Genomic DNA, 13,677 nt, shown 5'->3' with positions numbered 1-13,677 from the left:
TCCAGGGAAAATTTCCAGGCTATTTTCAGACTTTCACAGCTTCAAACCAGATCGTTTGATTACTCAGAGTAATCCTGAATACATTTTGAACTTTTTCTAGCTATCAAGCTTCTTAAAGAGAGAATTTAATAGTGCTCCCTAGACTCTGAGACCCCCCTAACTAAACCACGTGTTCCTTGAGTTCGTGTTTTTTTGTTCGTGTTCCTGGCATGTAGTGGTGGGTAATCAATAAATGTTGAATAAATGAACAAATCAACCACCTAGTAAAGCGTTTTTGCAAATCTTGGGTCACAGATAAAAGAGTTTAGCTTTTCTCAAGCTAAGTGCAGCAAGGATACATGTAATGCTAAGATCCATCAACTTTCTAATCCTCGGTTTGCTGCCCTACTGGGTTCTGGTCTGCTGTGAAATAATGGATTGGGTCTGTTTGTGCTTCTGAAGGCAGAAAGGGGCTGACATCCATCCCGTAATTCCCAGGAAGACTTCCCCTACTGCACGACCTGAAAGAACCTGTCAAGCTCCCTTCTCAGCGGGTTCTGACGTGCTTTTATGAATCATTTAATAGGTGCGTCTCCTTAAACCCAGTTCAGAGCACCTTTCACAGTTCCCTTTGCCAAACTAGTCCCCAAATAAAAAGACACATCCCTGAGAAAGTGAAGCAATAAGTCAGCTTATTAGTCTGCCTCAAAACTTCACAACAGCCGCAGGAAAGCTTATGTTTCAAAAGCCGACTCCCATCCTCGCCCCCCACATCCCCCCACTGCAATTTCAGCCCATTATATCTTGCTCTGTCCTGAGCAGGTCACAGGAGCCCCAGAAAGGATGCTCACACACCTCATCTCACCAGCATAGAGCTGGAGCAAGTTTCCCTTTGGCAGGAAACTCCCTGCTTCTCACATGTCTCATTTGCAATCCTTTTACACGCATCACTCAGTCTTTAAGAGATTTTTCTCTTCACATACTGCCTATCCAGAAGGTTGAAGATTTATCACTGGCTGCCAAGTCACTGGAGAAGAGGGAAAAAGATGGCTTAATTTTTAATTCTGCTCCCAGACTCTCCAGGAGGCTGACCATCTGCTGGCACAGAGGTTGGCCTCTGAGAGGTCACTCACCTGCAGCCTGTCCCGCTGCCTGCTGTGGGACATGAGAAGGTCTTCAGTGGATGGCACATCTCTGGGCAGCTCTGTCATGGCCAGGCAGTCCCCAAAGGTCTGGAGCATCTGGGCAGTGGTCTTCAATGTCAAGGCAAAGTTTTCAATGGCCTGGAAGGTCAGACAATCATAACAATGTGAAGAGATAAACATTCACCAATATGCTCTCTCAACAGGACAGGAGAACCAACTACCTCTTCCTCAGCACCCGCAATGGACCACACATTGTACTCTGTGCTATACGCTTGTCTATCATCTCAATAATCTGGAGTGGGAAGTATTTTATCTCTATTTTATAAAAGAAGGAATAGAAGCTCCAACAAGTCAAGTGAATTGCCCAAGATCATACAACTTGGGCCGTAAAGAAGGAAGGATTCAACCAAAGTCAGGTGCTTCTAGTTCAGGGCTCTGTTCATTACCCCAAGAATACTTAACATTAAATCTGACTCAGGATTTCCACTAGGTGATATGCTGAAAAGGGCAGGACCAGCCACCCTTCCCTCTAATAAACCTTTCCTCCTCTTCTAGCCCCTGCGCTGCCCTGTATCCTGGCCCCTCCCCTCTCACACAGCCTGGCTGCCTGACCCTCTGACAGGCTTGTCAAATGCTTCTGAGAGGATACGACATCAAGGGAAAAGATGGATGTAGCGATTAGGTCACTAACGACCTTCAGGAGAGTCACTTCTGTAACATGTGGGTAGGGGTTGGCAACCTCTTCCTCTCACTTCTCCTTTATAAAAATGTATTTGTCCTGTGTCCCTTCCACTAAGGACTCTACTTTGCCATTAAATGACTATCTGCTAGTGGGTGATTGACTTTGCAGGTGAGATACCCGCATTTTAGCACAGTGCTTTAAGAAATACATTGCCTAACCTTGGAAAAGTAACACTGACCATCAGAAGAGTTAGTTGAAGATGAGTGGCTTCTCAGAGTCCCACAAATCATTCCACTCAGCCGACTGGCATTGCCACACCCAATTCCCTCTGCTTCTTAGATAATTTTGCCCCTGAAGGGTAAACACAATGCCACATTTATCTCTGTTCCCCCGGGGCATGGTCTTGTGCCTGTCACACAGTAAGTGGCCCATAAACCGCTGCTGACTGGGTGAATGGTAGGAACAAAGAGACCCAACCTAATTTTCATTTAGGAAAAAGTTACTTCTGTTCCTATATCATCCAAAAATATTTCTGTAACCCCAAACCCACATCATATAGGATGTGCCAGATCTGAGATGGCCCTCCCTATGCCAGAGGCCAAGGCTGAGGTTGAAATGATAAGGCTTCTGGATCATGGCACATCCCCTCATATTGTCTGAACCCAAAGTTTTCTCTCCGTCAACCATTTTCGTACTTGAAGTATTGCTGTAGGTGGAATCTCCCCTATCAGCACAAGTATTTATACAGACACAACCTTGAACATCATAGTACTTTTGGCCTGGAAAGTCAGACAAAGACTAACTGGTATGAAAATCTTTCTTTCAAGTACATTAAAATGTAATTACTTTCACATAATCTAACATCTGTATAAAATACTCTTTCAACTGCATTCAATAATAGCTTATGATGAATAACATATAAAAAATCCAATTTATCTGGGGAATTTTAATAGGAAAATATGAGATTATTAAGTATTTTGCTTTATATGCACCATCTCTTGTAATGCATCTCAATTAAGCATTATTCTTATCACCAACCCACATCTATAGATGAGGAAGCTGAGGCATATCGATGTTAAGTAATTACCCCAAAGTCATACACAAAATAAGTGCCTGAACTGGAATTGAACCTAGGTAATTTGGCTCTAGGACTGGCACTCTTAAGCACGAAGCTACACCACCTCTTGTCAGTCAAAACCAGATTTAACAAAACTAGATTTCAACCTAGATCAACAAAAGACCTTGGCCTTGAGAGTTGGAGATTTGAATTAGAGTCCAGATTCTGATCCTCTCTAACTGTGTGATCTTGGGTGAGCCATGTTTTGCCTTTGAGTCCCAGTGTCTTCGTTTGAAACAAAGGAATAATGCTTGCTCTGTTTTTGCAGGGTTTTTTTGAGGATCGAAGGAATAACAAATGTGAACAGATCTTGGGCACAGCAGAGTATCTTACAAGTGTAATAATAACAGCAATAATAGTAATAGCTAAGAGAATCAGCTGTGAGGCCTGCAGATGTCATCCCAGAAACAGAGGAAAGCAAGAGGTTTCCTGTGGAGGATCCTATGAACAATTTAACTTGATTCTCTATGTCTGACTAGAGAATAATCACCTTGGAAATGGCACAGAGGACCTGACCCTGATAGGATGATGAAAAGAGCTTGGCTTTAGTCTTGGTTCTGCCACTACTTGATCATATGACCTTAGATAAGTCACCTCTTTACTCTGAAGGTCAGTTTCCTTATCTGTAAAATAAGGTGATTGAAATAAATGATCTTTGAGGTTCTTTTCAGTTCTAACCTTTTACGAGTCTCAAAGATCTGACACCCTGAAAGCACACTGTTACCAAAAAAGGGGGGCATCTATGTATTCATAAGATATAAAATAATATGTATATGTGTATATATATTATATTATTATATTTCTAATTATATATGTGTGTATAAAATATATATATAAAACACACAACAGGCATGTAAAGAATACCTCCCATGTTTCAATAAATGGTATTTTTTAAAGTTCGCTATGTTTAACACATACACAAACAGAAACCACCAATACACATGAGGCCTGGGGGGATGTGTGTGCTTGTCTGTTCATGCCATATCTTTAAAATAATCAGTCTTCACAAATTCAGTCTTGTTTACCTCTCTAAGATCTTAGAAAACTAAGATCTTTGATGCCAAGATGCATTGTTTTTTTAACTGTTGCAAATTTGTGTTATTTCAAAAAGGTCTGAAGCAACTTGAAAAACATGACCAATATAATAAAATAAAGGATTGGTAGAAAAATCAGATCAAAGGGGAGAGCTCACTAGCCCATTAAGGCTGAAGGGATAATACATTTTTTTGATTATTAAAGTAATGTAATGAAAATCTAGCAAGTGAAGAAATAAAACCTAGAGGCACTCAGGTTCCACATCTTATATGATCTAATGAAACTGCCACCTGGGACAACCCTCATCACACTCATGTATGACATTCTGCATCAGCTTCCCTCCATCTCTTTTATATTTAGGCTTATTTAGAATTATAAGTTTGTGAAGAACTTCACCATTCCTTTTTTTCTTCCTAATATTCTCTCAGAATCACCATTATTGTGGTCAAACTGATAAGAAGGTTAAAGGGTTCTTGCTCAAGTCATGGGCCTTCCTCTAGGTTTTGGGAAGGGATGTTCCTTCCTTGGAACTACATGGCGTATAAAAAAGTGAGGGAGGAATTAGAATCTGTAGGTTTGAAATAAATGCATTGTGTTGCTAGAAATCTATTTTTTTAATTCCTAAATTTTCTTTTAAAAAAATAATCATAAAAATTACACTCTAAAACAGGGTGAATTCTCCTACCTAATTAAATGTAGCTCAGGGGTTCAGTGGTAAATGTTGGCCAACATGTTTCCAAGGTGACCAGATACAGAGAGGGATGCTGACACCACAAGTTGTCATCAGGGTGGTGAAGGGGGCTCCTGATCTTGCTCAGAAAACCCAATCTTTTCAAGGGCATAGGGGCTGGGAGAGCAGGGAAAGGGGAATGACAACTTTACAGAGAAACGCTTACTATTTGATGAGTTTCAATCTCACTTTTTCCTCCATATTACTGACCCTTCTAGTTTAGCATAATAACCACGAATATGAGTAAGGAGGAAAAAGCAGAATACTATATATCAGGTGCTTTTACAGACATTATATCACTTATTCCCCACATCAAACTTCTAGGTAGCTTTTGTTAGTCCAAGGTTTCTCATCATTGGCACTATTGACATTTTGGGCCAGATAGTTGTTTGTTGTAGGGGCTGTCTTGTGCCTTATAAGATGTTCAGCAGCATCCCTGGCTTCTACCCACTGGATGCCACTAACACTCCTCCCTTCACATTATGACTACAAAAAATGTCTGTCCAAAAGACATTTACAAATGTCCTCTGGCGAGTAAAACTGTCCCCAGCTGAGAACAACTGGGTCAGTCCCATTTTAACAGGAGAGGGAACAAGCTCAGAGAGGTTTAGTTCCTCATCCAAGGTCAGACAGCAAGTAATGGCCACAATATTTAAATGCAGCGTCTTCTGACTTGGTGTCTGTACATTAGAGTCATCTGGGGAATTTTGTGAAACACTACTGTCTGAGACCCACCCCAGATCAAGTGAATTTATTTCTCTGAGGTATAGCGGGGTGTTGGTACCCTGAAAATTGCCCAGGGGCACTCTAAGTCAAGTCTCCCAAAGCACCCGTGCCAGAAGATGAGGTGAGGGGAAGGTAGTCAGCAGGAGGCACCCCATGCTTTACCTCCCACCCTATTACTCCCCAGCCTATGGCTTAGAAAACCCAACCTTCCTGATGGTAGGCAGTCACGGAAATGACCACTCAATAGTTGATCTTTTAACTCCCCTGTCTACTGGAAAACAAGAGCCATTGAAAAGGGCACATAAGTTGGTACTGACGGTTCGATGATTCATCCACTGACTGTGGCGATATTCCAAGGTTCCCCCTAAGTCCTCTGTCAGCTGGCTTCTCTCAATGTAGCCATGAAGGTCAGAGACAGAGTTCAACATAACGATCTATAAGAGAGAAAAACAGGTAAGGGAGCAGTAGCTCATCTGCATTCCACTGTCATTTAAACAGGACTCCAGCTTTGCCTGATCCGGCATTTATACCCCCAAATGGTTACTCCATTCAGCAGAGAAACCTTTAAGCCCTTTCAATTTCCCCACCTTGAGGAAGTGTTGAACAGCCTGTGACAAAGGTGACTTGGGTCACGGAGTTCTAAGCCACCTAGAAGTCAGCGCCTACTTGAGGTGAATTTTTGTCAAAAGTTCCCAGGCTAAGGTATACTCTTTAGCCACCAAAATCAAGTGTTGCACTGAGACCTAGAAATCTGTGATGAGGAGCCCAGTAAAGGGTGGGCTGGTGAATACAAAAATAAAATTAGAATATGCAGACCCACTGAGGAGTATGTATTGAAAAGATTCCCTACACTGATGGACCTCCCACGAAGAATGTTGATGCGCCCCCACTTTATCTTGCACAGAGGAGATTTGGAGGTAATAGGGAGTGGGTTTTTATAACAAACATTCCTGCAGGTGAACACACCCATGCTGATGAATGAACACTCACCCATCTAGAAGGAGATGACACATTCCAAATTGCACCTTTCCACTCCTCTGCAGTGGCCCTACCAGGGCGTGGTCCTGGCTGTCTGTCCCAGGGACAACGTCACACCCCCTACTCACCTCTAACCAGGAGCAAGGACTCCTCACTCCTCTCTCTCAAACCCATTCCCCTTGAAGCTTTTTTTTTTTTAAAGATTTTATTTATTTCCTTTTTCTCCCCAAAGCCCCCCTGTACAGAGTTGTATATTTTTAGTTGTGGGTCCTTCTAGTTGTGGCATGTGGGATGCCGCCTCAGTGTGGCCTGACGAGTGGTGCCATGTTCGTGCCCAGCACAGCGCCCAGGATTCAAACCGGCGAAACCCTGGGCCACTGAAGCGGAGAGTACAAACTTAACCACTCAGCCACGGGGCCGGCCCCCTCCTTAAAGCTTTTAACTAATGACCTTGTATTTCTTCACTCCTTGTATGATTTTGAAAATTGATTCTTGGTCAGAGGACATAAGAATATAGGCTTTATTCTATTATTATATAGTACTAGTCAAGTGACAAGCCCACTTTGGAATGAAAAACATATAAGTTAGGGCTCATAGTCTATAGGTGAAAAGAAAATTGATTTACTCATTCAACAAATATGTACTGAACTTCTAATGAACGCCTGGCTCTGAGAAATAAAATGGTAAGCAGGACAGGCCCTGTCTTCAAAGAACTTAGGTCTAGTGGGATTTCATTACTACATATCACTACATTAACCTCGTCAGGCCCCAGGCTTTTCTCCTTCCCTTCTGAAAAAGGAGTTTGGGAATTTTAAAAATTATTTTCATAACATGAGAGAAAGAAAAAAACCCTGAATCCAACTATGCCTTTCTCTCCTAAAAATTTTAAACCACTCTTGGGAGTTTCAAAAAGATTTTTAGTCTTTCTAAAATTAGAAATTATATAGGACGGATAAGAAATTATCAAGTTAAAAATATATTTTGCTTCTCAGAACATTAGTTGCTACGGTAACATTTTCATCTTTTTTTTAAAAAAATACCAATGTGCAACTTTGTGTTAGGCAGAAGTAAGTCTGCCCCACAGCCTGGAGCTGTGCAACCTCTCCTGCCAGGCTGCATGTCTTCTGTTCGACTTAACTGAACAGGAGACAGAGGTGTCTGCTCCCACTCTTATCCGGACTCTGCTTGCTCATCATTGGCTTTAGGGGATCTAGAGAAATTTTACACTGAAAGCTAAAAGTGAACATCAGAAATAAAAGGAAGATAGAAGACTCAATACTATTAAGCATTGATTTGTAGATTCGAAGTAATCCTAATCAAAATCCGAGCAGTTTTTATAGAAACTGACAAGCTGATTCGAAAATTCAAATGGAAATGCTAAGTACATATAATAGATAAAATAATTTTGAAAAAGAATAAAGTCGGACGATTCACACACCTGATTAAGACTTATTATAAGCTACAGGAATCAAAAGAGTGGTAATAACAAAGGATAGACAAATAGATCAATGGAATAGAATGGAGAGTCCTGAAATAGACTCACACAAATATGGTCAACTGATTTCTTTAACTTTTTATTTTGAAGTAATTATAGATACACAGGAAATCACAAAGATAGTACAGAGAGCTCCCATGTACTTTTCACCCGAACCCTGGCAAATGCTAATCTGACTTTTGACAAAAGTGTAAAGTCAATTCAATGCAGAAATCATTCCATTTTCAACAAATGGTGCTGAAACAACTGGGGATCCATATGCAAAAAAAGGAAACTTGACCTCACATTTATCCCAAAATTAACTCAAAATGGATCCCAGATCTAAATATAAAACATAAAACTTAGAGAAGAAAATATAAGAGAAAAATCTTAGGAGAAAAGTTTTTGGGTTAGGCAAAGAATTTTGAGATACAACACCAAAAGCATAACTCGTAAAAGAAAAACTGAAAAACTAGATTTCACCCAAATGTAAAACATTTGCTCTGCAAAAGACAGTTAGGAGAATGAAGAGACAACCTGCAAACTAGGAGAAAATATTTACAAATCACGTATCTGGCAATGGACTCATATCCAGAATATATAAAGAACTCTCAAATCTCAACAATAAGGGGCCAGCCCAGTGGCTCGGCGGTTAAATTTGCACATTCTGCTGCAGTGGCCCGGGGTTCGCCTGTTTGGATCCCTGGTGTGGACCTACACATCGCTTGTCAAGCCATGCTGTGGCACGCATCCCACATATAAAGTAGAGGAAGACGGGCATGGGTGTTAGCTCAGGGCCACTCTTCCTCAGCAAAACCAGGAGGATTGGCAGCAAATGTTAGCTCAGAGCTAATCTTCCTCCAAAAAAAAAAAACAAAAACAAAAACCGAAATCTCGACAATAAGAAAACAAATAATACTACTAAAAATGGACAAAGATTTGAACAGATGCTTCACCAAAGAAGATATACAGATGGAAAATAAGGACAAGAAAAGAGGTTCATTCTCATTAGTTAGTAGTGAACTGCAAGTTAAAAACATAGTGAGATACCACAACATACATACAAGAATGGCTAAAAAAGAAAACTGACCATTCCAAGAGAGCCAAGAATATGGAAGCAGCTGGAACTCTCATACATTGCTGGTGGGAATGCAAAGTAACAGAGCCACTCTGCAAAACCGTTTGGCAGTTTCTCATAAAGTTAAACACGTACTTACCATATGGCCCACAAGAAAACTATGCGACTGTTTATAAGAACGTATGTGAATGTTTATAGCAGATTTATTTTTAATCACTAAAAACTAGAAAACTCAGATGTCCTTCACTGATGAATGGATAAATACACTCTGGTACATCTGTAACGTGGAATAATATTCAGCAATAAAAAGAAAGAACGATTGACACATACAACAACATGGATGAAATCCAAATGTTTTATGCTAAGTGACAGAAGGCAGACTCAAAAGGCTATTTAGTTTATGATTCCACTTATACGACTCTCTGGAAATGGCAAAACTATAGGGATGCCAGGGGTTAGGGCTGGGGAGAGAGGTTGACTACAAAGGAGCAGCATGAGGGGCTGGCCCAGTGGCGCAGCAGTTAAGTTTGCACGTTCCGTTTTGGCGGCCAGGGGTTCGCTGGTTGGGAGCCCGGATGTGGACATGGCACCACTAGGCACGTCATGCTGTGGTAGGCGTCCCATATATAAAGTAGAGGAAGATGGGCACGGATGTTAGCTCAGGGCCAGGCTTCCTCAGCAAAAAGAGGAGGATTGGCAGTAGTTAGCTCAGGGCTGATCTTCCTCAAAAAAAAAAGGGCAGCATGAGGAAATTTTAGGGGGTGATGGAACTATTCTGTATCTTCACTGTAGTGGTGCTTAAATAACACCATGCATTTGTCAAAACTCATACACCTGTACACCAAAAGAGTGAATTTTACTGCATGTAAATTAAAAAATGAAGGAGAGGCAGCTCCACCATAAAATTTTTTTCTTCTTTTAATCTTTACAGCGTCAAGAGGAAAAAGAAAAAAGTTTTAAAATTCTACATAAGAAAGGGAAAAGCACAATGATTTTGCTCATCAAACTCACAGGACACTCCGAACATGTAAACCTGGCCTTAAAATAGTCGTTCTGTGTTTTCACAAATTCTGGATTTGTCTATTGGGCATCCTTTCATGACGGGGCCAATTATATTAACTATATTTTCTTATTTTCTATATTCCTCCTCGCTGGCATTTGTGGCCTCACTGACTGGGGAGAGACTGTTCCTCCCAGGGCTAGAGACAAAGAAAGGATTTAGAGATTTAAAAAAAAAAAAAAAAGGGAGCACTTGTTTGATATGCAAACCATCCAATGTCAAACCCATATTCCTCCACTCCATTCTGATCTCACTCTCACACAGCAAGCCAGCCTTGATCCTGTGCTAAATCATCCCAGGGTCAGTTACCAGGCAACTAACGACAACCCCCACACACCCAAAGCCAGTGGAATTATTCAAATTAGCCAAGCCTAAACTTTTTACCCTGCCCTGGTTCACTTTTCCTGTGGAAACCTCAACAAAGGCTCTGGCCCAGGCTTTTATCCTCCTGCTCCTGCCTCCGGGCCAAAACCTCATGCTTCCCCTGGGCCCCCACCCAACCTGGGACCCGTGAGTATAATAAACTTCTTCCTTCCAAGCCTCGTTCTCATTCCCTCCTGTGGCAGCGCTGACTCTACCACACCATGTCCGACATGCACATTCTTAGAACAGCTGCTATAGATTAACAATGTCATATTTTTTTCCTTTTCAGTATACATTTATGTTCTTATCTCTAGTTGCTTAAAGCTGTTCTTTCAAGGTGATATATGATCTTTTAATGATGAAAGAAGCATTTCCTATATTTGTCACAGATTCCATTTTAAGAACTTAATTTGCATAGCCTCTTTAGGGATTTTTGCCCCAGTGCCTTAGCCACTTCACCTAACAATTTTGTGAGGCAGCTCTGAAGACAGCTGTTCCAGAATAGATAAGTACCAGCAAGAGGCACTCAGAAACTCTTTGCTATATCAAAGTACCCCCCTCCTTGGGGAAAGCTACGGCAAGGCTAAGTGACTCCACTACAATAACGTCCTTGGTCCACCTCATTCTTTTTTTTTCCCTTTTTTTTTTAAAGATTGGCACCTGAGCTAAGAACTGTTGCTAATCTTTTTTTTTTCCTCTGCTTTATCTCCCCAAATCCCCCCCGTACATAGTTGTATATCCTAGTTTCAGGTCCTCCTAGTTGTGGCATGTGGGACGCTGCCTCAACGTGGCCTGACGAGCGGTGCCATGTCCACGCCCAGGATCCGAACCGGGGAAACCCTGGGCCGCCACAGCAGAGCGCCCAAACTTAACCACTCGGCCACAGGGCTGTCCCCACCCCACCACATTCTTATGAGTCATGCAGAATAAACTGCTTTTCCCCTGAAACCATGAAAATAGAACTATTATCTAATTAGAAATGAGCAGGGAGATATAATGAGAAGACAGGGAGCTACAGAGTAAAGTGCTAATATCACAACCACGTTTTTAAAACAAATTCAAGGAGACAAACCAACAGTTTGAACTGTCATTTAAAAGGCAAAATATATTTTGAAGTTTGAAGCTTGGTAACTTCGCACGCTGAATTCTGTGGCACGTCAGAGCTACGAGGGGAGTGCGGTCTTCTTCGTAAGGTGAAACAGTAGCTTACAGGATAAAGTTTTTGCCTTACGAAATGCCCTACTAAATTTGCCCATAGGTTGGTTGACTGACAGCTTTTTAACAAGCTGATTTTAAGTTTAAAATGAAAAGTATGATGAGTAAGGAGTCAACATACACTACCACAAATAGCAGCAACTAAAGACATAGTATCAAGACAAAGTAGACATTCATTCTCTCCTTAGTAAAAATGCACCACGCGAAAGCAGGGCATAAATCCCATGTGTATCCGCATACATATTCTCACCTGGAGAGATGTGTTTTATACACAACCAGGGGAATACGTACGACGTTGGGCCAAATGCTCAGTTCAAACTCCAAACCTTTTTGATAACAAGAAGCAACTGACTAGTCTTCCTCTCTGAAAGGGAAGAAAGCTTATAAGGTTTAAGGCAAGATCATTAACTTCCTGGAAGTCAACATCTCTTCCCCAAGATTAACTGTTAATCGAGTCAGGAAAACAGAATACGAAACACCCGGTTCACATTTCCCTTAAACATGCAAATATTTTAAAACAAGTATTTAAAATAGAATGGGAAATTCATTTTGAGTCTGGTTAATACCCAAAGTTTTGGGAGAAAGTATTTTAAGAAATCTATTAATATAAAATGGAACCAAAAGAGGGAAAGTAACAGTGAAAAAGGAAATAGAAAAATCCCTTGTCTGAGATGATCAGGTTCTACTGAGATGGGTTAAATATTTTCTCAGAGCAATTTCCATTAAAGTGGGGTTTTTGGTTTCTTTTGAACACATAATATATGTAGGTGATAATAAATTCAAACAGAAAAAGAGTCTTTCTAAATAGAAAAATAGTCTTCCTCTCACCACTACCTCCAGGCTCCAGTTCTAGCCAGGAGGCAAGCACTCCAACCAGTTTCTGGCATATCTTATATATCCCTCCTGAGGTGATCCAGGCACATACAATCACATATATTCCCCTCCTATTTTATTCCAGTGGGAAAATACTGTATTTACTATTCCCCCTTGCTTTTATCCCCACTTAAAAATATTATCTTAGGGGCCGGCCCAGTGGTGCAGCGGTTAAATTCGCACGTTCCGCTTCGGCGGCCTGGGGTCCACCAGTTCGGATCCCGGGTGTGGACAAGGCACCGCTTGGCAAACCATGTTGTGGTAGGGGTCCCACATATAAAGTGGAGGAAGATGGGCATGGATGTTAGCTCAGGGCCAGTCTTCCTCAACAAAAAGAGGAGGATTGCCAGCAGATGTTAGCTCAGGGCTAATCTTCCTCAAAAAAAAAAAAAAAAACCCTATCTTAGATGGTCTAAAAAAATGTATCTTTTATGGCCTAAAATTTAAGGTATCAGTATGAACTCTATGATTTCTAGAATAAAAACATATGCTCATATAGAGTATACACATACGTCTAGGTATGTATATATGTGTACATAAGGTGTGCATATATAATTACCAATGCGCATGTGTATGTGTATATATAGATATATACACAGACTTTGCTGAAAGGGGCTAGAGGTAAAGATGCCTAAGTGGGAACAGCACACCTAGCATCCAGATCCTGGTCTAATTCACCACCCAAAGTAATCAGGGCTCCTCAGAGAAATAGCTACCTACAGGGCTGGATTAGGGTGCGTATGAGATGAGCCTGAAACATCATATTAGGCCAGAAAGTAAGGAAGCACTGAAAAAAAAAAAAAGTCACAGGGACATAGGAGCCGGCTTAAAGGGGCTCCAACTGGCCAAATCTGGGACAATTTGGGCATCAAAATAATTAAGAACAGTAATGAATTAAAAACCATTGAAAAAATAATAACAGACAAATAAATAAATAGGAGAGAAGAACATTCTAGTTTATAGTAGAATACCAACTTCTGTTTAGCAAATGCTGAGAGAGTGTTGGAGTTGGAAAATCATTATTTTGCAACCAACACAATAAAGGTTGTTCCAGGCAAGAATTATCAATGGATATTAAATACAAAGAGACATTTTTGAGGAGCAGGATATTTGTATGGTCTTCAAGTATCTCTCCAAAGATTTCCCTGCAAGGGAAAACATTATAATACATTTGAGAAATTGGACAATGCCTTGATCAGAGGACCACAATTAACATCACCAA

General features: G+C 40.9%; 1 protein-coding gene across 12 annotated transcripts in view; it reads right to left on the bottom strand.

Annotated features, from left to right (window-relative positions):
* MCF2L2 (MCF.2 cell line derived transforming sequence-like 2) overlaps window positions 1-13,677 on the bottom strand; it is a 230,185-nt gene that overhangs the window by 136,245 nt on the left and 80,263 nt on the right. For 10 of the 12 annotated variants that reach the window (XM_070509354.1, XM_044771143.2, XM_070509356.1 and 7 more), the window contains 2 exons: window positions 5,732-5,848; window positions 1,113-1,262 (listed from right to left, as the gene is read on the bottom strand). In XM_070509354.1, the coding sequence (XP_070365455.1) occupies window positions 1,113-1,262; window positions 5,732-5,848 (267 nt within the window). Of the gene's footprint in view, window positions 1-1,112; window positions 1,263-1,345; window positions 1,702-5,731; window positions 5,849-13,677 lie in introns of those variants that run through there. The other 2 variants (XM_070509358.1, XM_070509359.1) reach the window with 2 other exon arrangements.

The sequence above is a fragment of the Equus asinus genome, chromosome 5 (genome assembly GCF_041296235.1).
Source record: "Equus asinus isolate D_3611 breed Donkey chromosome 5, EquAss-T2T_v2, whole genome shotgun sequence".
Taxonomy (NCBI): domain Eukaryota; kingdom Metazoa; phylum Chordata; class Mammalia; order Perissodactyla; family Equidae; genus Equus; species Equus asinus.
Note: the sequence above shows the minus strand (reverse complement) of the source record. Positions and strands in the feature narration are given on the sequence as shown.